This window comes from Maniola hyperantus, chromosome 28 (genome assembly GCF_902806685.2).
Source record: "Maniola hyperantus chromosome 28, iAphHyp1.2, whole genome shotgun sequence".
NCBI lineage: Eukaryota > Metazoa > Arthropoda > Insecta > Lepidoptera > Nymphalidae > Maniola > Maniola hyperantus.
Window position 1 is genome coordinate 238828 of NC_048563.1, and position 24777 is coordinate 263604.

General features: G+C 39.5%; 2 protein-coding genes across 8 annotated transcripts in view; one reads left to right on the plus strand and one right to left on the minus strand.

The window, feature by feature from the left end:
* alpha-Cat (catenin alpha) overlaps positions 1–20488 on the plus strand; it is an 89541-nt gene extending 69053 nt beyond the window's left edge. For 3 of the 4 annotated variants that reach the window (XM_069508353.1, XM_069508351.1, XM_069508352.1), the window contains exons 18-24: positions 1738–1805; positions 3191–3372; positions 4447–4552; positions 5710–6690; positions 7596–7712; positions 13198–13361; positions 15377–20488. In XM_069508353.1, coding sequence (XP_069364454.1) covers positions 1738–1805; positions 3191–3372; positions 4447–4552; positions 5710–6690; positions 7596–7712; positions 13198–13361; position 15377 — 1619 coding nt within the window. In that variant the 3' untranslated portion in view covers positions 15378–20488. Of the gene's footprint in view, positions 1–1737; positions 1806–3190; positions 3373–4446; positions 4553–5709; positions 6691–7595; positions 7713–13197; positions 13362–15376 lie in introns of those variants that run through there. The other variant, XM_069508354.1, reaches the window with a different exon arrangement.
* LOC117995072 (PCNA-associated factor-like) lies at positions 20022–24684 on the minus strand. Of its 4 annotated transcripts, XR_011238387.1 has the most exons (6): positions 24450–24684; positions 23488–23553; positions 22791–22937; positions 21934–22224; positions 20991–21605; positions 20022–20683 (listed from the first exon to the last, which is right to left on the minus strand). XR_011238387.1 is itself a non-coding variant. In XM_069508445.1 (5 exons), the coding sequence occupies exons 1-5, from the start codon at positions 24481–24483 to the stop codon at positions 21523–21525; spliced, it is 621 nt and encodes a 206-aa protein (XP_069364546.1). In that variant the 5' UTR covers positions 24484–24684; the 3' UTR covers positions 20022–21522. The 4 variants fall into 4 exon arrangements, 3 of the variants coding, with proteins under 3 accessions (XP_069364546.1, XP_069364547.1, XP_034838958.1); XM_069508445.1 differs by having other exon boundaries at positions 20022–21605; XM_069508446.1 differs by having other exon boundaries at positions 20022–21605; positions 21920–22224.
* Between the last annotated feature and the right edge of the window lie 93 nt (positions 24685–24777).

Genomic DNA, 24777 nt, shown 5'->3' on the forward strand with positions numbered 1-24777 from the left:
ATACAATGAACCAAACGCTTAACCTAAACTAGCGACCCGCCCCGGCTTCGCATGGGTGCCATGTAGACACTAATGTGGTGTCATTGAGGTGTCATTGCCTCGGAAACTCTCAAATGAGAGGATTTTTTCCCGACCTAATTCACATTATTGCAATTTCTCTAGGGATCTCTAATTTTTTGAGAATTAAACAATAGCTATAAACCTTCCTCTTGAATCACTCTATCTATTGGTGAAAACCGCATTAAAATCCGTTGCGTTGTTTAAAAGATCTACGCGTTCATACATACAGACAGCGGGAAGCGACTTTATTTTATACTATGTAAAGAAGATACATAAAAGGAAAAGGTGACTGACTGACTGATCTATCAACGCACAGCTCAAACTACTGGACGGTTCGTGCTGAAATTTGGCATACAGATAGCTATTATAACGTAGGCATCCGCTAAGAAAGGATATTTGAAAATTAATCCCCTAAGGGGGTGAAATAGGTGTTCGAAATTTGTGTAGTCCACGCGGACGAAGTCGCGGGTATAAGCTAGTTTGCTATAATCCGCTGAAACAGGTCGAATCTGTATGGTGCAACACGCAGCATGCGGCATGCACCGCCCGCCCTCCCACTGCTAAACATGCAGGAAAAACCAGCCACCAGGCAAGCAATACGCACCACCACCACGCAGCACCACACAAATCCCAAAACAGACTCGACGCACGGTGGCTGGTTTTTCCTGCATGTTTAGCAGTGGGAGGGCGGGCGGTGCATTTCGCATGCTGCATGTTGCACTATACAGATTCGACCTGTTTCAGCGGATTATAGCAAATTAAGCTTTTGGTTCATTGTATATCATGGATTTTGTAGTTTATGGGGCTAGAATTAATTATAGAAGAGAATAATTTTAAAAAATCATAATTTTTATTCATTTTTAGGGTTCCGTAGTAAACAAGGAACCCTTATAGTTTCGCTATGTCCGTCCGTCCTCGGTTAATCTCAGAAACTCATATAAATCACACCAACAAATTGGAAAAAATTGTCGTCGTGTGACGTCACCTTCCGTACAGCGTGACGTTCATGGTAAAAATAAATAAAAATCATAATTGTTCTCTTTCGAAAACTGTCTTACAGCCGTACTCAGAGTCGCTTAATCGTTACTTAAGTTTAGCTAAAACGAGACAGAGCTATATCTCTTACATAAATCTGTCTCGTTTTAACTCAATCTTAAGTAACGATTAGCGACTCTGAGTGCGGCTGCTAATGTAAATTTAGTGATCAGTTAAGGTAAGCAAGTGTTATCTTTTAACTGGTAACCATGAATACTGTCATTTATTTAGAGTCCATGGACCAGTTCGATAAATAATTAACACTTTATGAAAGAAAGACTTTATTTTAATTTATTAAAATAGCTATTTTAATACATAGTAAGGCCTGAATTGTGACAAGTTGTTGAGACGAGAAAGAGCCGAGGCGGAACATAGTATTGTAATATATGTCACATCACATCTCATAAACAACAGAGTTGTGTGCACCCTGCACACTATTGTTTGTTATAAGTCCCGCAAATTGCTAATGCGTGTGGCCGCCATTCTAGTGACGTCAGCACTAGACTGATGTTTCGAGCTGATGGTATATTTATTTCGGCTGACGTCAAAATGACATCATTTCGATGTCAATGAGACATGGTTCCAGCGCAATAGCAATTTGCAGAACTTATACATTATTGTTAACTTACAATGTGATGGCAGCGAGCGCGCACACCGGCGAGCACGGCGTGGACGAGTACCCCGACATCAGCGGCATCACCAACGCGAGGGTGAGTGATTTTGTTTTTACAGCGGCTTCCAAAGAGGAGGAGGAGGAGGAGCCATTCGAACCGCTATCATTTGGAACACCCTTCCAGCATCACTTTTCCCCTCCAATTATTATATGGGTATACCTTCAAGTCAATAGGCATCTTCTAGGCAAGCGCGCTCTATCTAAGCTGCATCATCACTTGCCACCCGGTCGGATTGCAGCCAAGCGCTAGTCTATAATATTAAAAAAAGGCTATATACAGGGTTACAGGAAAATAGGACACGATCCCGTTAAGGGGTTATAGTACAGGACATTAGCTATCAAACGACCCCTAAAGTGCTTATGCGAAAGTGTATCGTTTTCGAGTTATTCATTTTTTTATTTTTTAAAAAAATTTTTTTTTTTTTTTTTTTGGTAAAATGGTGTTTGCCACTTTAAAAATTAATAAAAAAAAGGAACAATGTATTTCTGCAGATTTTTTTTTATTTCTTGCTAGTACATATCCTTGTTAATAATAAACAGTTATAAAACTAAAAAAATCTTCAAGCATTTTAAAATTACAGCCCAAAAACTGTACAAGTTTTCGAATTTTAAATATAATTCTTTGAATAACTTGCAAATTTTCTGTAAAAATTACTATGGCACTTATCCTGCGGATTATTTTAAAAACATCTACGTTTCATTAGCTATCCATTGGTACAAAAAAATTACAAAAAAAATCATAAAATCAAGAAAAAATTACACAACAAAGAGACCAGGTAGAAAATTCTAACGAATGCTATTGCCAAAGAATTAAATCAGAATCTATGTAAAAACGAGTTTAATGCAAAATCGTTGAAGATTATTTTTCAAAGAGGTCAAAAGGTAATATAAAATCAGTCAAGTGCGTGTCGTGCTCGCACACGAAGGGTTCCGTACCATCGTACAAAAAATAACACTTTTTAATTTTTTTTAATTTTTATGGCGGCCATTTTGTAGTTTTTAGTATTTATTGTTATAGCGACACTAAAAATCCACATTCTGTAACCCTGTATAAGACGCAGTGTTGGAAGACCCCAACTGGGTGGACGGACGACATCAGACGAGTCGCAGGAAGCCGCTGGATGGCGGCGGTAATACCGTATAAACCCGAATGTATACCAATTAAATACAGACCTTATTGCTTGACGTTATGGTGTTAAACACAAGAACAACAGAGACTCGTGCTATCTCGCTCATAATCCGCGCGTACAAAACATGGCGCGTAGGCAACAACCAATAGCGGACGGACGCGCGCTGTGATTGGATGAGATGTTTTCGCGCCATTTAAAAAATAGATTTCTGCGCAGGTACATATGCGTAACTAATAGAAGTGATAGTACTGTACCAGAAGTATTTTACAGTCATGTTCTTGTGTCTTTTCAGGAAGCCATGCGCAAAATGACAGAGGAAGACAAGCGCAAGATCCTGCAGCAGGTGGAGCTGTTCCGGCGGGAGAAGATGACCTTCGACAACGAGGTGGCCAAGTGGGACGACGCCGGCAACGACATCATCATGCTGGCCAAGCACATGTGCATGATCATGTTGGAGATGACGGACTTTACCCGGTGAGTCACCTTTCCAGTAAGCCACGGTGTTATCTTAGTGAAATATTAGGTACATGTGACGTCACAGTCGGAATCAACATGGCGGCTACGGCGTCATGCGTGTTGGATATTTGTAGAACAGATGAAAAAGTGAAATCTTTATAACGAATTATAAAGTTCATTAAAATAAATAAAATAAAAATCTTTTTTATTCATATAAACTTTTACAAGCACTTACGAATAGTCGGATGCATCTACCACTGGTTCGGAATGCCTTTCCTACCGAGAAGAACCAGCAAGAAACTCGGCGGTTGCTCTTTTCAAATATTTGATATAGGTACAGGATTATGCCATGTATAAAATAGTATTTGCAGTGTTGTGCGTTGCTGGAACGAGCTGCAGGTCAAATCCACGCTCTTTTATCATTTAGATAATCTTCAATTGTGTAATATGCTTTTTTCAGGAGCATATTATTGTATTATATAATTATTGTATAAACTGAAAGTAACATTTTTAATACAGTTGCTCAAAAAGTGGCGTATTGCAGGGACGTATAGCGTTCGGGATGTGGGCTATTACATACTCCTGCTTTTTTTTACCTTTTCCGAACTCGTGCGTTCTCTTTCCCAACTGTCAAAATAATGTCTATTAAAAATAAAAACCAACCATGAAGTTTTTACAAAAAAAATTCATAGAAGTTTTTATGATTCATGCAAATACGTATATTTCTAAAAAGAAGCTACTAATTTGTTTCAATATCAGATTTAATGATTTGATCGAATGAGTTTGGTTAGGTTTCATTTCATTAAATTTCATTTTCATTTCATATCATGTTAAGTTAGTTGAGTTTATTATGTTTTTATTATTTTATTAAATTGCTTCATTTTTTCGCAACTGTATTAAAAATAGTCGATCAGTACACGTGCGGAACCGTCATTGCAACTTGTTCGTTTGACGGAACTCTTTGCAATGACAGCCTTTCCACACTTGTAATGAAATATACCATTTTCGAGTGCTTATTGCTAATACTATCTTGTTTATACATGTTTGGCATTGTTCCCGCTCGGTGTAAAATACCGTAATGTGTATGTCCAGAGGCCGCGGGCCGCTCAAGACAACCATGGACGTCATCAACGCGGCCAAGAAGATCTCGGAGGCCGGCACCAAGCTCGACAAGCTCACCAGGGAGATCGCTGAACAGGTAGCACATATCTGTTTAGGTTACGTTTAATCTATTTTTAACCGACTTCAAAAAAAGGAGGAGGTTCTCAATTCGTCGGAATCTTTTTTTTTTTTTTTTATGTATGTTCCCCGATTACTCGAAGACGCCTGGACCGATTTTGAAAATTCTTTTTTTGTTTGAAAGGGTATACTTCAAAGTTGGTCCCATTTAAATTTGGTGAAGATCTGATGAACATCTTCGAAGATAGATAATGGAACTCCTCAACGGATAAGAGTAAATAATTGCTCGCGATCAGTGTAATAGCTTAGTAAACAGTAGATTTTTAACCAGTCATAGCATAATTCCATGGGGCCACTAAAAATTGTGAAATAAATTTTTTTTACAAAAAAAATAAAAACCGACTTCGATACAGAAACACTAAAAATTGAAAAATAATTTAATTGATTACCGAATATATTATGTATACAAGAGTTGATATAGTTCCATAATAATATTTTTTGGTGCCGGTGCCAATGAGGTGTCACTGTGGAGTCTCATAAAAATTCGAAATCTAGACGATTCGCGCAGCTGAAGCTAATTGGCACCGGCACCAAAAAATATTATTATGGAACTATATTAACTCTTGTATACATAATATATTCGGTAATCAATTAAATTATTTTTCAATTTTTAGTGTTTGTATATCGAAGTCGGTTTTTATTTTTTTTGTAAAAAAAAATTATTAGGGTTCCGTACCTCAAAAAGAAAAAGGGACCCTTATAGGATCACTTTGTCGTCTGTCTGTGTGTCTGTCAAGAAAACCTATATAGGGTACTTCCAGTTGACCTAGAATCATGAAATTTGGTCGGTAGGTAGGTCTTGTCTTGTGGATGTTAAAATATCGACATCAGAACCAACCCTGGTACATACTGTACGGGAGCGGTGTGCAGGCTCGACCGTACCAAAGGGGAGATCTCCCACCGAGCGGTTGGTTGTGCTCGGTGGCGCCAGCTGGGCCGACGGTTGTATCTTGAAACTTCTATATATAGTCCAGATTGCAGAAAACTCCGTTAGTGCGATTACTATCGGCGGTACATTTGTTCGGGACTACGTCATCGATTGACCAGCGCCATCTAGTTTCTATTGTGGTAACCGCCACATCCTACTCTGTGCTAATATTGTAATGGCCGTGCCAGTGCCCGGAGTCGTCGACGAAGCAGGACCTGCTGGCGTACCTGCAGCGCATCGCGCTCTACTGCCACCAGATCCAGATCACCAGCAAGGTGAAGGCCGACGTGCAGAACATCTCCGGGGAGCTCATCGTTAGCGGGGTGAGTGTTCAGTCAAATAAATATATACAGGACCTGCTGGCGTACCTGCAGCGCATCGCGCTCTACTGCCACCAGATCCAGATCACCAGCAAGGTGAAGGCCGACGTGCAGAACATCTCCGGGGAGCTCATCGTTAGCGGGGTGAGTGTTCAGTCAAATAAATATATACAGGACCTGCTGGCGTACCTGCAGCGCATCGCGCTCTACTGCCACCAGATCCAGATCACCAGCAAGGTGAAGGCCGACGTGCAGAACATCTCCGGGGAGCTCATCGTTAGCGGGGTGAGTGTTCAGTCAAATAAATATATACAGGACCTGCTGGCGTACCTGCAGCGCATCGCGCTCTACTGCCACCAGATCCAGATCACCAGCAAGGTGAAGGCCGACGTGCAGAACATCTCCGGGGAGCTCATCGTTAGCGGGGTGAGTGTTCAGTCAAATAAATATATACAGGACCTGCTGGCGTACCTGCAGCGCATCGCGCTCTACTGCCACCAGATCCAGATCACCAGCAAGGTGAAGGCCGACGTGCAGAACATCTCCGGGGAGCTCATCGTTAGCGGGGTGAGTGTTCAGTCAAATAAATATATACAGGACCTGCTGGCGTACCTGCAGCGCATCGCGCTCTACTGCCACCAGATCCAGATCACCAGCAAGGTGAAGGCCGACGTGCAGAACATCTCCGGGGAGCTCATCGTTAGCGGGGTGAGTGTTCAGTCAAATAAATATATACAGGACCTGCTGGCGTACCTGCAGCGCATCGCGCTCTACTGCCACCAGATCCAGATCACCAGCAAGGTGAAGGCCGACGTGCAGAACATCTCCGGGGAGCTCATCGTTAGCGGGGTGAGTGTTCAGTCAAATAAATATATGGTCAAGGACAATATCTTTGTCAGCCCTAGCACAGACTACGGTCTATTTGGGCTGCAAACTGCCAACACCAGTCGCGGCTTTTTGTCTAGTGCTTTGGTCTGGAAGTGTGGTGTGAATTATTCGCTTTTTTTGTCTAAATAAAAAAAAAATATATATACAAGGACTAGCTTATGCTCGCGACTTCGTCCGCGTGGACTACACAAATTTCAAACCACTATTTCACCCCCTTAGGGGTTGAATTTTCAAAAATCCTTTCTTAGCGGATGCCTTCGTCATAATAGCTATCTGCATACCAAATTTCAGCCCGATCCGTCCAGTAGTTTGAGCTGTGCGTTGATAGATCAGTCAGTCAGTCACCTTTTCTAAATATATAAACGGAAAAGGTGACTGACTGACTGATTGACTGAGTTTGGCATGCAGATAGCTATTATGTCGTAGGCATCCGCTAAGAAAGGATTTTTGAAAATTCAACCCCTAAGGGGGTGAAATAGGGGTTTAAAATTCCACGCGGACGAAGTCGCGAGCATAAGAATGATGACTAAACTATTATCAACGACTTTTTATCAAACTTCAAAACCCTTGGTCGGTTACTCTGGTTGTAAGCACCTTGGGACCCCAACGTCTATCGGTTGTACGAACTATGTGCCCTGCCCATTGCCGCATCAGCTTCGCAGCCCGTTGAGCTATGTCGGTTACTCTAGTTCTCCTACGGATCTCCTCATGTCTGATGTGATGACGTAGAGAAACTCCGCACATAGCTCTCTCCATCGCCCGCTGAGTGACTCTGAGCTTTCTTATGAGGCCCATAGTTAGCGACCATGTCTCGGATCCATATGTCACTCAGGAATTGATAATCTTAAAATACCTCTCGTTTCCAGTTGGACAGCGCCACGTCTCTGATCCAAGCCGCTAAAAACCTGATGAACGCCGTCGTTCTGACGGTCAAGGCGTCCTACGTGGCGTCCACCAAGTACACGCGCCAGGGCACCATCGCTGTGAGTATCGACACCTACCATCACCTGAACGTATTATACACTGCATTGTTAGAATCCGCGGCAGAAAGTAAAGTACATCGGCCATTACAATGATATTTCGGCTTTGTATAGCGTTGACACGCATATAAGTCCCGCAAATTGGTATTGCGCTGGAACCAAGTCTCATTAACATCGGAATGACGTCATTTTGACGTCAGCCGAAATAAAAATATACCATCAGCTCGAAACTTCAGTCTAATGCTGACGTCACTAAAATGGCGGCCACGCGCATTAGCAATTTGCGGGGCTTATATCTATATGACGTTTTGTCGGTCTCAACGACAGAGACAGTGCTCTACAAATCCGCTATCTCCTTCTAAAGGTCGATGCACATTACTTTCTGCCGCGTATTGCACAATATTACCACTTTTATAAGTCGCATCGGCGAAATTCGTTTGCGCAAAACAGCGCAACCTAACGCCGACAAAACCCGAATGTACAACAATCAAATACAGACCTTATTGCTTGACGTTAAGGTGTTTAACACAAGAACAACAGAGACTCGAGCTATCGCGCGCATAACGTGTACAAACATGGCGCGTAGGAACCAATAGCGAACGGACACGCGCTATGATTGGTTGAGAAAATTTCAAAATAAGATTTATGCGCAGACCTAGTTCCCGGCAATTAAACAGTCGCGTCTGCAAATGCAAGCTCGCGTAGGTATTGTTCCGCGCGCTCGTGTAGTGTGTACGGATATCGCACTCACACTTATGCAGATGGCGAACGTGGGGTGCGGTTCAGCGTGCGGGCTGGTGTGTTTCGCTCCCTCGCGTCATGCGCCCCACTGACGCTTAAACAATGCGTGTTGCGATCAAGAGCGACTATTTAACTGGCGCAGATATATTTTAAACTATACAGTAGGTACGCGACACAAAGTAATGTAACCTTTAGAAGGAGATAGCAGATTTGTGGAGCATTGTCTCTGTCACTTATCAACGACGACGATCTCAACGACCTACAAAACCTCATATAGGTATGAGTGACAGAGACAACGCTCTACAAAGCCGAAATGTCATTGTAAAGGCCGATGTACATTACTTTCTGCCGCGTACTGTACATCGACGTAATTTATATAAGTGGTAAAACTTACTTTATCTATGTGACTTAAAGCGAATTTTTATTTATTTACTTACAGTACCCTGTAGGATATATTGCACATCGAACTTTAGAAAGAGATTTCGGCTTCGTAGAGCGTCGTCTCTGTCACTCATACCTATAGTACGCGACAAGTCGAGGAGAGAACGCCCCCCGCTAACCCGGTGCTGGTGTGTGGGGCGCGCGTCCCCCCGCTTCATACCCCGATTATCAGTTTTGTCAGTCTCTACGACAGAGACAGCGCTCTAAGAAACCCTTATCTTTTTTTGTTTTCTTTCTTTTTTTTAAAAGAATATTAGCCATGTTAAATGATCAATATTCCCCTTTCCTCTCCAACTTAGCGTCAGGCTTGTGCTAGAAGTAGGTACGACAATAGTGCAACGGGCGGGGTTTGAACCGTCGACCTTTCGGTTTTCAGTCCACTCCTTTACCGGTTGAGCTATTGAGGCTCTCAATAGCTCAATATCTCTTTCTAAAGTTCGATGTGCAATAGTTCCTACAGTGTACTTTGTGTGCTTGTGGGTCAACTCCGCCTAACTATGAACTTTGTTTTTGTGTTGTTGCGCGACTCGCCGCTAACATACTAATAACTGTGTATGTATAACTTAAAGTCATAATAAACAGCTTCAAACCATAAAACCGCTTTCAAACATAACCTCGCTGTAGCATATACAAATATAATCGCATTTAACCCCATGTATGTAATTCAGAGCCCTCTATGACATATAAATCGTAACAGTTCTGTAATTGCAATTTTTGATGTTAATTTGACAGTTCTTGTATAAAGATGTGTCAAACTAGACAGTTCTTGTATAAAGAGGTGGCAAACTTAACAGTTCTTGTATAAAGAGGTGTTAAACTTAACAGTTATTGTATAAAGAGGTGGCAAACTTAACAGTTCTTGTATAAAGAGGTGGCAAACTTAACAGTTCTTGTATAAAGAGGTGTTAAATTTAACAGTTATTGTATAAAGAGGTGTCAAACTTAACAGTTCTTGTATAAAGAGGTGTCAAACTTAACAGTTCTTGTATAAAGAGGTGTCAAACTTAACAGTTCTTGTATAAAGAGGTGTCAAATTTAACTGTTCTTGTATAAAGAGGTGTTAAACTTAACTGTTCTTGTATAAAGAGGTGTCAAATTAGTCAGTTATTGTATAAAGAGGTGTCAAACTTAACAGTTCTTGAATAAAGAGGTGACAAACTTGACAGTTCCTGTATAAAGAGGTGTCAAACTTCGCAAAAGGCGTCACAAATTGCAATTCTCGCGACGTAATGATTTTAATCGACAAAACAGCACTCCTAACAACTTATGGCGTTAGGTATAAAAAATCCTGACATTGTACCTGCACAGTGGGTGATCATTTGGTGATACGGTTTGTTTGTCAGTCAAGCATTTTGGAAATCTCGAAATTCGTAAAAATGAATATGCACAATTTCACAGCCATGCGGGACACAAAGCAACTGCGTTCAATGAGAAATCCAGATAAACTAGTTTTTACAACACTACCAAAAACAACACTCTTCAACAAAAACTGTCACGCCATGGCAATAAAAAAATTTAATAAATTACCATCTGACATAAAAACACTCACAGCTAGACATTTTTCATTTAACCTTAAAAAATGGTTGCAAGGAGAAAATTTTTACTCCTTAGAAGAATTTTTCCAACATGATAAAAAGCGTTTTTGACATTCTATTGTTGGACATTATTTAAAAAAAAAGCTTATTACAGTGTCTATAATTCGCTTGGTTTTGACATTTTATTTATTACTCTTATTTACTAAGTTTAATTTTATGATTTGTCTGTATTTTATTAAAAAATATTTAGTCACACTCAATAATCTCAACTGTTAACTATATTTGTACGCCGCCGTGGCACATGGCTAATGTGCTGGACTGTTAACTATATTTGTACGCCGCCGTGGCACATGGCTAATGTGCTGGACTGTTAACTATATTTGTACGCCGCCGTGGCACATGGCTAATGTGCTGGACTGTTAACTATATTTGTACGCCGCCGTGGCACATGGCTAATGTGCTGGACTGTTTCTTATGTACCACATTATGCAAATAAAGAATTATTCTATTCTAAGCTTTTGCTTCCTAAACTGTAGAAAGTATAGTACCAATAAGCAAACGTACATCTCCTCCACTCTTCTTACAATACGTATATATATTTTATTATACTTATACTAATTTTATAAATGCGAAAGTGTGTCTGTCTGTCTGCTAGTCGTTCACGGCCCACCCGTTCAACCGATTTTGATGAAATTTGGTACAGAGATAGCTTACATCCGGGGGCAGGACATAGGCTGCTTTTTATCTTGGAAAATCAAGGAGTTTAAGTTTTTAAAAACTAAATTCATGTGGACAAAGTCGCGGGCATCACCTAGTTTTTATAAATATTTAAACCAATTGAGTAATCTTTTGCTAAACTTAATATAGTAGAAGTACAGAAACATGTTAAAAAAAATTGGGTGTCATTATTTATATGCAAAAATATATAATATGCTTTTTGGCCGCCCGCGCCTGTGTGGACAGAACAACTATGTAAGTGATGTCTAAATGGAAAATTATTATTTTAATCTATTCTTTGCATGATTACTAATTTATCTAAGCGCTGAGTGTAAATTTTCAATTTAACGTTAACTGAGCGTAATATCTGGTATAATTCCCGGCAGTTAAATAGTCTCGTCTGATCTACGATGCAAGTGCGAGCTCGCGCAGGTATTGCTCCACGTGCTCGTCTACTGTGTACGGATGTAGCACTCACACTAATGCAGATGGCATACGCGGGGCGTGGTGCGACGCGGGGGCTGGTGTGTTACGCATTATACGCACAGTTAACGTAAACTTGAAATATTACACAGCTACTGTACGGTATATTTCATATTTGACATAATTCTTTGTGTAACTTCGTTGAGTACACAAAACTGTTTACATTTTACATAATTACTTATTGCAATATTTCTTAATTCTTAGTCAGTAAATGTATGTTATTTCTATTTGTTATTTCTCAGCCAATAAGAACGATGTAATACTTTTTGGTTTAAACATTGACGCATGATTTCTCCAAAGTATTTTACATTCCTATCACAATTTGTATAGAATGTAGAAATTACATATTTACTGCGTCACTCGTAGTTTATTTAACAAGTTAAATAAACTACAGGTTAATTAAATATATTTATAATATATATGTACTTTAAATCTACTAGTACTGATTCTGAGCACAACAAAATTTTAGCGTATTCGCATCCTCTTCTTACTGATGTAATATGAAAAGGACAGATACAGTTTTAAAGTTTTCAATTTAATTTACAGCTGTCAAACCTCGTGACTTTAGTTGCCAGTCGCGAACCTATTGTTTAAATTTTTAGCGTGCACTATTTAGAGTCTTTATTTGTGAAATTTATGTTCCGTCCTTTTTTAGCAATATTAAAAAGAAAAAGATGCAGATACTTTAAATTTAGTTTAGGGAAAGACAACAGAATCGGCGCCACTGTAAATATAATATGCTATTGGTAAGGTTGTTATTTTTCAAAAATTCTAATGTTTTTTTACAATTAGCCACGTTGCCAAGTAACATTGTATAATAACATTGTAAATTGAAAAATTAAGAATTAAAAAGAGCAACTGCCGAGTTTCTTGCTGGTTCTTCTCGGTAGGAACGGCGTGTAAAATTAAAGTGACGGAAGTGGTAAATTAAAACTACCTGACTATTCATAAGCACTTTTAAAAAGTTTAGATGAATAAAAAAACATTCTATTCTATTCTATTCTAACTTATTGATTCATCATCATCATCATGATCAACCCATCGATGGCTCACTACAGAGCACGGGTCTTCTCTCAGAGTTTTGGTCATAGTCTACCACGTTGGCCATATGCGGATTGGTAGACTTCACACACTTTTGAGAACATTATGGAGAACTCTCAGGCATGCAGGTTTCCTCACGATGTTTTCCTTCACCGTTAAAGCAAGTGATATTTAATCACTCCGAAAACTTAGAGATGCGTGCCCGGGATCGAACCACCGACCTCCGATTAGGACGCGGACGTCCTAACTAGGCTATCATCGCTTCACAAAAAAACTATTACAATATATATATATATATGTATATATATATTTTTTTTAAAGAATATTAGCCATGTTAAATGACTAATATTCCCCTTTCCCCTCCAACTAAGCGTAAAGCTTGTGCTAGGAGTAGGTACGACAATAGTGCAACGGGCGGGGTTTGAACCGTCGACCTTTCGGTTTTCAGTCCACTCCTATACCGGTTGAGCTATTGAGGCTCAAATATTATCATTGTTATCCAAGTTATGATGTCGTCGTTTGTTCCCCAGTCGCCGATAGTCGTGTGGCGCATGAAGGCGCCGGAGAAGAAGCCCCTCATCCGGCCGGAGAAGCCGGAGGAGGTGCGCGCCAAGGTGCGGCGCGGCAGCCAGAAGAAGCAGCCCAGCCCCGTGCACGCGCTGGCAGAGTTCCAGAGCCCTGCTGAGAGCGTGTGGTGAGTTAACCCCCTCTAACCCCTTGCTAGTCCAGTTTGGTGGGAGGCTTCGGCCGGGGCTAGTTGCCACCCTGCTGAGAGCGTGTGGTGAGTATACCCCCTCTAACCCCCCGCTAGTCCAGTTTGGTGGGAGGCTTCGGCCGGGGCTAGTTGCCACCCTGCTGAGAGCGTGTGGTGAGTATACCCCCTCTAACCCCCCGCTAGTCCAGTTTGGTAGGAGGCTTCGGCCGGGGCTAGTTGCCACCCTGCTGAGAGCGTGTGGTGAGTATACCCCCTCTAACCCCTTGCTAGTCCAGTTTGGTAGGAGGCTTCGGCCGGGGCTAGTTGCCACCCTGCTGAGAGCGTGTGGTGAGTATACCCCCTCTAACCCCTAGCTAGTCCAGTTTGGTGGGAGGCTTCGGCCGGGGCTAGTTGCCACCCTGCTGAGAGCGTGTGGTGAGTATACCCCCTCTAACCCCTTGCTAGTCCAGTTTGGTGGGAGGCTTCGGCCGGGGCTAGTTGCCACCCTGCTGAGAGCGTGTGGTGAGTATACCCCCTCTAACCCCTTGCTAGTCCAGTTTGGTGGGAGGCTTCGGCCGGGGCTAGTTGCCACCCTGCTGAGAGCGTGTGGTGAGTTAAACCCCCTCTAACCCCCCGCTAGTCCAGTTTGGTAGGAGGCTTCGGCGGGGGCTAGTTGCCACCCTGCTGAGAGCGTGTGGTGAGTTAAACCCCCTCTAACCCCCCGCTAGTCCAGTTTGGTAGGAGGCTTCGGCGGGGGCTAGTTGCCACCCTGCCGCTAAAGCTGTGCTGCCAAGCGATTTAGCGTTCCGGTACGATGCCGTGTAGAAACCAAAGGGTTTAATAAAAACTGCCATACCCCTTCCAAATTAGCCCGCTATCATCTTAGATTGCATCATCACTTACCACCAGGTGAGATTGCAGTCAAGGGTTAATTTGTGTCTGAATACATAAATAAAAATCGATAGATTACCAACGAGTCGCTATTGCCAACTATTGCACGATTGGGAATATTATAATAACCCATATTATAATTGGAGGGGGAAACTGACGCCGGAAGGGAGTTCCATATCCTAGCGGTTCGAATTAGAAACGTGGCGGCAAATCGCGTGGTACGTGTCCGAAGAATTTCGACTACGTACGGGTGCAGACTTGGCGATACCTTGCGGGACATCGACCTTTATGAGAAAATAGTCTCTTTGTCTCTGTCATTGAGACCAACAAAACGTCATATAGGTATGAGTGACAGAGACAACGCTCTACAAAGCCGAAATGTCATTCTAAAGGCCGACGTACATTACTCTCTGCCGCGTACTGTAGAAAGGTGAAGAAGGAACCGGATCGAAAAGTTCTTGGGCACACTCTCCGAAATATACCCTGTAGAATAAAAAACCGGCCAAGTGCGAGTCAGGCTCGCGCGACGAGGGTTCCGTAATACAGTCGTGTTTTTTAGACATTTTGCACGGTAATTCAAAAACTATGATGCTTAAAAATAAATAAAAATCTGTTTTAGAATGTACAGATGAAGCCCTTTCATATGATACCCCACTTGATATAGTCACTCACTTCGAAAGTTGAAAATACTAATTATTAGTTCATGACCACAATTTAATTTTTTTTTGTGTGATCTAACCCTAAATTTACGGTTTTCAGATTTTTTCCCAAATCTCAGCTATAAGATCTACCTACCTGCCAAATTTCATGATTCTAGGTCCACGGGAAGTACCCTGTAGGTTTCTTGACAGACAGACAGACAGACAACAAAGTGATCCTATAAGGGTTCCGTTTTTCCTTTTGAGGTACGGAACCCTAAAAAAAATCAATTAAAATTTTACAAATATTTTCGCATCGTCAACAGCATCTACCACTGGTTCGGAATGCCTTTCCTACCGAGAAGAACCAGCAAGAAACTCGGCGGTTGCTCTTTTCAATGATTTACTGAAGAATACCGATAGACAGGCAACTTTGCGCCGATGTTCCAAACTTTGTTTAGAATTGATTTTGTTTTTGTATTTCAGATGCAGCTCAACGGACGGACAAACATAACTCGTATTTATATTAGTGTTAAAATATTTCAAAAAAAAAAAACAACTAAATTATTATTATTAGCTCACTTAAATTCCAATTATTGATTTGATTTTCGCTCACTATGTATTTAGTTTTAGTTTTTTTACGTATTCAATGGGGCTGATTCTCTTGTACACAATCTGTAAACTAAACTAAATGAAAATGTCTAAATCTAGTGGTATCCTATTAGAACGTGATATACTCGTATGTTAACTCATTACATCTAAAGTGAAGAAAGAATAAAATAGCGTTCTATATTTGTAAGTCTGTCACTTGTGTGTTGTCGTTATCGTTGGAGAAAGTTATGTCTTTCTGTTAAAATAATAAATTATATTTTATGTATTTACAAAGATTGAGTTTATTGGGTGATCCACCTTATAATCATAAATATCTTTTTTTCTTTTTTTTTTTCTTTTTTAAAAGAATATTAGCCATATTAAATGACTAATGTTCCCCTTTCCTCTCCAATTAAGCGTCATGCTTGTACTAGGAGTGGGTACGACAATAGTGCAACGGGCGGGGTTTGAACCGTCGACCTTTCGGTTTTCAGTCCACTCCTATACCGGTTGAGCTATTGAGGCTCCTTTTCCGCAAGCAACATTATGAAAGGGATAGCAATAGATTTAGACGTGTCATTTTAATTTAGTTTAGAGATTGTGTACAATGGAATTGGCCACATTGTAGGTATACCTAATGGTCTTTATTTTTATAAGTAGTACTTACTTTCTGTAGTGCATCGAAAAGGAGATGTTTCAAGAATTAGGGCATCTACGCACTATGCGGTTAGCCGTGCGGCTGACCGCAGGACGCGGTTGCGCTTGCGGTTAGCCGCAACCCGAACCGGAATGTGCAAACTAGCTCTATCCGTGTAGTGTGTAGGGCAACCGTCCGGCCGGCCGTCAGTCGCGCCGCAGCGCTCAGCAGGGCGATTGTCTAAAACCTGCATCAATCATTATTACAATCTCAATTGTTCTGATTGGCTGAATTTGTGCGATTCTTGTTGCAACAATGCATTGTGGCCAATAGTGAGCGAGCATTAACCAATCAGAGATGATTGCGATCGTGACATTGTAGCTGTCAAACAACCGCGGTAGGGCCACAGGACAACCGGAGCCGTCAGCTGGCAGCCGCACTAACCGCATCGCAGTGCGTATAAAAACTACTTTCTCGTACAAATTTAAGATTACGGTCAGCCGCATTCCGGCTAACCGCATAGTGCGAAGGTGCCCTTAGGCTTTCGGCTAGGTCTTGTACTGTTTACTCAAAAATAGCCGAGATACCCTAAAACAGGATTAAAGAGTGACATTTTCTTTGAAACGGCTTTGTTCTCGGGTACAAAACAAGAACACAGCACAAAAGTCCATCTTCATTGCACATGGACATTTGCACTATGTATATTGTATCCACTAAGAGAATTGTTAGGATAGCGATCTATCTACTCCGTAATCCCCCATAGCTCAGCGGACGTAGACCATTTTGAGTCACCAATCAATCAATCAAATGTTTTTAAAAACATTTAAAATTCAATTAGCAAACATAGTTTCGCCTGTGATTGGTTGGTGATTCAAAATGGCTAACGCCCACTGAGATTTTTGGATTTTTCTTTCCATGGATAGAGTTTGATTGTTTGATATTTTCCCCGAATATAAAGATTTTCTTCGATTTTCGGTGGAATTGTACAAGATCTAGCCGGATTTGAAATATCTCCTTTGGAATTTTAACTAATAAATAGAATAGGAAACTTCACTCAAATAATAACTTTTACGAAATGCTTTCGAATCGTTTAGTGACTACAGTTCTTGCAACTCACGAAGGCGAGTGAACTTTACTTGTTGTAACGTCGTATACACAACATTGCGTAAGTGTGCGTGCATGTCGGGCCAATCAGGCGCGAGCAAACGCACACATTTAGTGTACCTTACGTATACCGATACGACTTAAACACAAGCATGAGCCACTCGTCTTCGTGAAATGCAAAAACTATACCAGAGATTGCTATCTATTAGTATTTCCAAAAAAATCCAGACTTTATCTATCTTGAAGTAACGTAAATCTTCTTGCCATACAATAAAAGCAACATTTCGTATTTCTTCTACATATTTATTCTATACTAGTTAATACTCGTGACTTCGTCCGCGTGGATTTAAGTTTTTAAAAATCCCGTGGGGGGGACTCTTGATTTTTTTGGGATAAAAGTAGTCTTATATGTCTGTGTCGAGGATGCAAGCTATCCCTGTACCAAGTAGACGAGCCCTCAAGTAGGTATAGTCCGCGACAGGTTGAGATGGCAATCGGAGTATGAGGCGGGGGTCGCCCCGCACACCCGCACGTTACCCGCGCACGCCCGCACTGGGCTAGCGCGGGGGCTGTGCGGGTGTGCGGGGCGTTCCCTCTCTGTTTCAACCTGTCGCGTACTTTACGCCCGCGTCGCCTTAAGGTTTTTCAAAAATCCCGTGGGAAGTCTTCTATTTTCCAGGAAAAACAGTAGCATAAATAATATAAGCTAACTCTGTACCAAATTACGTCAAAATCGGTTAAACTGATATGCTGTGCAAAGCTTTCAAACGAACAAACACACTTTCGCATTTATAATAATAGTGTCGATTAAAAATTCTAATATTAATTAGAAAAATATACTCAACGAAAATGTTTTAGGGGAAAAAATTAAAAACTAAAGTATTACACTAAGGGGCCGCCAAATTCGTATAAGGGAAGTCGTTTTTATGATATGTAGGGAACTATATTATTATGATATATCACATTTTGTATCACGTTTTAAAAATTTTGACTTAAAAGTAAAAATAAACTTTAGTTGAGAGGGGGGGAAATATGGCGACAACTTGAAACTAAAAATATTGTTTTTTCAACCGAACTTTTCTTTATTTCGTTTACAGATTATTTATTTCTCACAGATTCCATTTGTTTGACCATTCTCCTTTACCAGAGTACCCCTAGGGCCCTCAAAAAATATCCATCATAGAGACATGGTCCTAAACAAATATTGTTCAAGACCTTGGGCCTTTTAGTGAACAGGTAAAAAAAGATGGCCGCCGATCAAAAAAATCGTCCCCATACAATTTTTTTGTTTGTCTTCTGAACATTTTTGTACGGATCTCGTTTTTGTATGGAACTGTTATCCTTTACTACCTGTATGCATAGAACTTATACAGGATGTAGCCAGAACTTATACAGGCTGTAGCCAGAACTTATACAGGGTGTAACCAGAACGCCAGCAAAAACTTAGCGCTATTGTTATACTACCTAAACACAATCCAATACCAATAACCGTTAGCCTCATTTTGTAGTTTTAGTGATTAATAGTATTTTTCAACCGCGCAATGTATAGCGTGCAAAACTCGGGTCAATACCCCGCCTACGACGCGGCATTGACCTACTTACGCAACGTTCGTTGACCTCTAGCGTCAGTCAGATGTTTTATTTGCAAATATATCGTAAACTTTTACAAACCCTAAACCACTTTGAGGCACCAACAAATCACAAACGAAACTACGTTTAACTGAATTTGAATGTTTTTTAAATCATTTTGGAATTGAATGTTTTTATTTTTTAAGATTTTGAATTTTTTTATAATTCAGGGTTTTAGCATTTCTGAACCAATTACAGCGCCATTATTTTCTTCTCGCAACTAAAGTAACTTTAAAACTCGTTAAAATATGATCGATTTATACATACTATTTTAACGAGTTTTAAATAAATAAAAATGAGTACCTATAAATAATTAGATAGCGTAGTGAAACATTATGAAGTACATACATATACATTTAGATTATTTTCTCATTCTTGTATGCGAAAGGAATTTTAATTTTTTTTATAACTTTTTTAGGGTTCCGTGCCCAAAGGGTAAAACGGGACGCTATTACTAAGACTCCGCTGTCTGTCTGTCCGTCTGTTACCAGGCTGTATCTCATGAACCGCGATAGTTAGACAGTTGAAATTTTCAGATGATGTAAGGTTGCCGCTATAGCAATGAACACTAAAAAAACTGAATTAAATAAATATTAAGAGGGCTCCCATACAACAAACGTGATTTTATTGCTTGTTTTATATATAATGGTACGGAACCCTTCGTGCGCGAGTCCAACTCGCTCTTGGCCGGTTTTTTGTTGTTTAAAATCCACTATTGATTTTTTGTAGTGAGTATTCACATCTATTTTTCAAAACAAAAACTAGATTATACTGCTCTTGTGGATTTTTTTGATAAAACAATAAATAATACTTTTTATTAAGATATTTTCTTTTGATATTTTTATTCAAATAAAACCACCGGTAAATAAAAATCGTGGTATTCAAATTCTTTCGCATACAAGAAACTGAAACGTGTATGAATTAGAATTTCAAATAACTTAGCTTTTAAGAATAATAAAGCATAGCAATATTCATTTATATTGTAATTAATTTTAAGGAAATTATTTGTTTTTGTATTTATTTTATGTTTTTTTGGACACCACTATAATTTTTTTTTCGATGGATTAACTTTGTGTCGTAAAGATTGTGAGTGAATTGTGAAACTCTCCATTTTTATCAAATTTGTTAAAATTCTTTTTTGCGAATAATATTCAAAAAGTAGTTTAAAAAAAAAATTAGAAGTCGAATTTTGGCTTTGAACTTAGCACTGTGGGCATTGAAATATGTACATAGATTTTTTAATTCAAATGAACTTTTGCAAGTACATGTTCTTCTTTTACAGAGAAGGACCAGCAAGAAACTCGGCGGTTGCTCTTTTCAAAGATTCGATTTACAATTCATGAGGGTCAATAGCGATGTGCCGACATTTCGGGTTTAGTCTTAGAAATTAAATAGCTTGGTTATTTTTTCAAAACAAATTTAAATATGAATCACATCAATTTTTGAAAAATCATTTTATAGAAACTATCACAATTTGATAAGATCATGTTTACTACGATTTTGAACATTTATAACTAGTTAGCTTCACAATAGAAAATAATAATAATTGATAAACGAAATTTTTGTAGACATTTTCAATTTTCTAATAATATTTGATCTTGTATTGACGAAACAATAAAAATAAAACGTATACTCGATTTTGTGTTTTATTTATTCAACGACATTATGTGCGTTTTAAGTACCTAATTAAATATCATTTGCTTTAACGGTGAAGGAAAACATCGTGAGGAAACCTGCATGCCTGAGAGTTCTCCATAGTGTGCTCAAAGGTGTGTGAAGTCTACCAATTCGCACATGACCAGCGTGGTAGACAATGGCCGAAATCCTTCTCACTCTGAGAGGAGACCCGTGCTCTGCAGTGAGCCGGCGATGGGTTGATCATGATGATGACTGTAACTCCAACCATAACTACGGAAAGTCTGTTATTATATTCCACAGAGAATTCAACCTGAAGAATACGCTTGCGGTTTTGCATGAAAACAAAATCGTAAAATGTTGCCGTTTTGGCGGCGGACCAGTAGGGCATCATGATCAACCCATCGCCGGCTCACTACAGAGCACGGGTCTCCTCTCAGAGTGAGAAGGGTTTGGCCATAGACTACCACGCTGGCCAAGTGCGGATTGGCAGACTTTACACACCTTTGAGAAAACATTGCTTTAATCAAATAGGACTATAATTGAACTGAAAAAATGAAAAGACATAAATTGGGTTTGGAGAGGACTATGTATAGTCCGCGTCAGGTCGAGATGGCAATCTATACTATATGTATGTATGTATGTCCAATAGTCCAAAAGTCAAAACCATTCCAAAAGTAAGAATATCAGTAGTCTTGAAATAATATTAAATTAAACCAGAAAAAATGAATCTTAAAACTAGTCAAAAAATTACAATTACACAGTTCATTAATTATTTATATCTTTTTACTACCTCGTTAATCATCGTCATTGAGTTCATATACAGTACGCAGCAGAAAGTAATGTACATCGACCTTTAGAAGGAGATAGCAGATTTGTAGAGCATTGTCTCTGTCGTTGAGACAGAACAGACAAAACGTCATTTAGGTAAGCGTGACAACGCTCAACAAAGCCGAAATGTTATTCTAAAGGCCGATGTACATTACCTGCCTTTCTGTTTTCTTTATTTATCTTATCTTTGCTGCTTTTCACATCCTTATCTTCTGTGGTAAATGTATTTTGTATTATTGAATTGAGAATGAAAAGATAAATGAGGTTTGTTTTTGTTTAACCACTTGTCTGAAATTAAAAAAAAAGATAATAAAGGCTCTGGACTATTGGGCTATGTTTTCTTTACTTATCTTATCTTCGCTGCTTTTCTTTCCTTTAACTTATCTCTTGTAGTAAATTGATTTTAGTTTGCCTGTAATTGAGAAGCTCAATAGTCCACAATCGAGAATTGGCAGTAGATTACAACTATTACACTAACAGCTGGTGCACTCAGAGTCGCTTAATCGTTACTTAAGGCATTCCTTATCCATACTAATTCATGACTTAAGTAACGATTAAGCGACTCTGAGTGCGGCCGTAACAAGTTTAAGTCATTAATCAACTTTTATTTTTTTACTATCTCGTTCATCATCTTCATTGAGTTCATCCAAATGTCTTTTATTCCTCGTCACATTGCTATCTATGTTTTCTTTATTTATCTTATCTTTGCTGCTTTTCTTTCCTAAGCCTTTATCTTTTTTGGAGTAATACTCGTTTATCTTGTGACTATCCTCGCCTGTTAAGGGTTCTAGTTCGATTGTTTCGTCTAGTTCTTTGTTGATTGGTTTATCTGTTTGTACGTCTGTCTGTTCTCCTTCATCGTCTGAATATATGACGTTGCGTTTTGGTTTTGATTTTGAACTGCCAGCTGAAATTTTAAAGAAAATTAGCTTTTTGAACACAACATTTTTTTTTTGTAATTTCTTAATTATCCCTAATCTAAATATATAAAATGAAAAGGTGAGTGACTGACTGACTGATCTATCAACGCATAGCTCAAACTACTGGACGTATCGGGCTGAAATTTGACATGCAGATATGATTTTTTAATTGAATTTTATTTGATATTTATAAGGATTTTTGACAATTCAACCCCTGAGGCGGTAAAGTAGGGGTTCGAAATTTATGTAGTCCACACGGACGAAGTCGCGGGCGTAAGCTAGTTCATACTAATATTATAAATGCGAAAGTGTGTCTATCAGTCTGTCTGTTAGCTTTTCACAGTTGATCTGCTTAACTGATTTCAATTTTTTTTAGATAGAAATAGCGAACAAACGAGGTGGATCATCTGATGTTAAGTGATTACCGCCGCCCATGAACATTTGCAGCACCAGAGGAACCTCCCATGCGTTGGCGGCTTTTCAGGAATTCGTTTGGTGTAGACCATAGAGGTGCTTGCATGTAAACTTGGTTTAAGAATTGAATAGTACAGACCCTGAGCTGGATCCTCTTCCTCATCAGTCTTGACGGACTGGTTCTGAATAAAGAAGTTGGTGATGGGCTTCTGCCACTTTGGAGTCTCGCGCGGACACACGGAGTTGCCTCCGGAATGATTCCGGGAGGACTTCTCACTGCCGGAACCTGGAACAAGAAACATTTTTACTAAAAAAAAAAACCGGCCAAGTGCGAGTCAGGCTCACGCATTGAGGGTTCCGTACAACTACAATCGTAATTTTTCGTCATTTTGCACGATAATTCAAAAACTATGATGCATAAAAATAAATAAAAATCTGTTTTAGAATGCACAGGTGAAGCCCTTTCATATGATACCCCACTTAGTAGAGTGCCTTACTTCGAAAATTGAAAATACTAATTAGTTCATGACCACATTTTAATTTTTTGTGTGATGTAACCACAAATTCACGATATTCAGATTTTTTCTCGAATGTCTGCTATAAGACCTACCTACCTGCCAAATTTCATGATCAAATTCTAGGTCAACAGGAAGTACCCTGTAGGTTTCTTGACAGACAGACAGACAAACAGACAACAAAGTGATCCTATAAGGGTCCCGTTTTTCCTTGTGAGGTACGGAACCCTAAAAAGTTACCTATGGTATCCTTAGTGTGAATATCCTATGTGGTAGTACTAGCACTGGGTGGGGTTTAGTTGAAACTAGTTTTGGACTTACTCGATGGCCCACTACCGCTGGATGGTGCAGCGCTGCATCTTGCCTTACTGCTTTTACCGGTTACAACTAAAATATAACAAAATTATTAATTATTAATAATGATTAGTGTGTAGCCATATAAGCAATTATAACCTAGTCTTAATAAATAGGTATGTATCTACTGAACACGAACTCTTTTTTGTCTGGTGGGTGGCTTCAGCCGTGGCTAGTTACCACCCTACCAGCAAAGCCATGCCACCAAGCGATTTAGCGTTCCGGTATGATGCCGGGTAGAAACCAAAGGGGCATGGGGTTAATAAAAACTGCCATACCCCTTCCAGGTTAGCCGCTTCCATCTTAGACTGCATCATCACTAGAGATTGCAGTCAAGTGCTAACTTGTATCTGAATAAAAAATTAAAAAGTTTGAGCTGTGCATTGATAGTCAGTCAGTGACCTTTTCCTTTTATATATGTATAATTGTATATAGATTATTAGTGTGTAGCCATATAAGCAATGATAGCTTAGTGGATAAGACGTCGGTCTTCTATTTCGATATGATTGGAGGTTTAATACCTACTTTATACGCAACTCTTCAGAGAGAGATGTGTTTTGTTTATGCAATTAAATATCACTCCCAATCAAATCAGTAAGAAAGCTGTTTGTATTTTGTATTTAGACAAAATATGCTTACGAATATAGCTATAGAATATATATAGATTGTAGAGAATCGTTGGAAAAGAATTTCGGAATAATCGCGTAGGTTCCTATTACACTGGCATTAGATAGGTACTATTCAAAATATGGGCAAAATGAGGTTAGGGAAATTCTTCTCCATTTTTACCAGAATTCCAGTAAGAATCTTATCCGGATGACAAGATACTATAGCGTTTATACTAGCCTTAATATCCTAATTACTAACTAATATGTCTTCACGCCTTTATCTTGGTTTTATAACAAAAACAAATCATTTCAATAACTTGCCTTTAGCCGCCACCGAAGCTCTGGTTCGTGCCATAGTAATTATGGCTTGTGCTTATTATGCAACGAAATGTCCGATTTATTATAACACGTAATTATATTTGAATATTATAATATTTTGGTGATTTTATCACAAAAATAAAACTTATAGAAAACCGCGCCAAAAAGTTTCAAAATGTCAATATACTTGTCAAACAAAAACCAAAAAGCAAACCAGAATAAGTCTAATTACTTGTTGACTAGGTACCGTTTTTTTTTTTTTTTTTAAATTATTTAACGGCCCTGGATGACTACTGTCTCTAAACTATCACCCAAGAAGCTATACAGTGGG

Bases quoted from the DNA above. Each gene is read 5' to 3' on its own strand.
- LOC117995072 (XM_069508445.1), bottom strand. From the start codon at position 24,483: ATGGCACGAACCAGAGCTTCGGTGGCGGCTAAAG. The intron at 22,938-23,487 runs GTAAGTCCAAAA...TTCTTGTTCCAG, and splicing joins CAGCGGTAGTGGGCCATCGA to GTTCCGGCAGTGAGAAGTCC. The intron at 21,606-21,933 runs GTAAAAAAATAA...TTTTAATTTCAG, and splicing joins TGAAGATGATGAACGAGATA to ACAAGTGGTTAAACAAAAAC.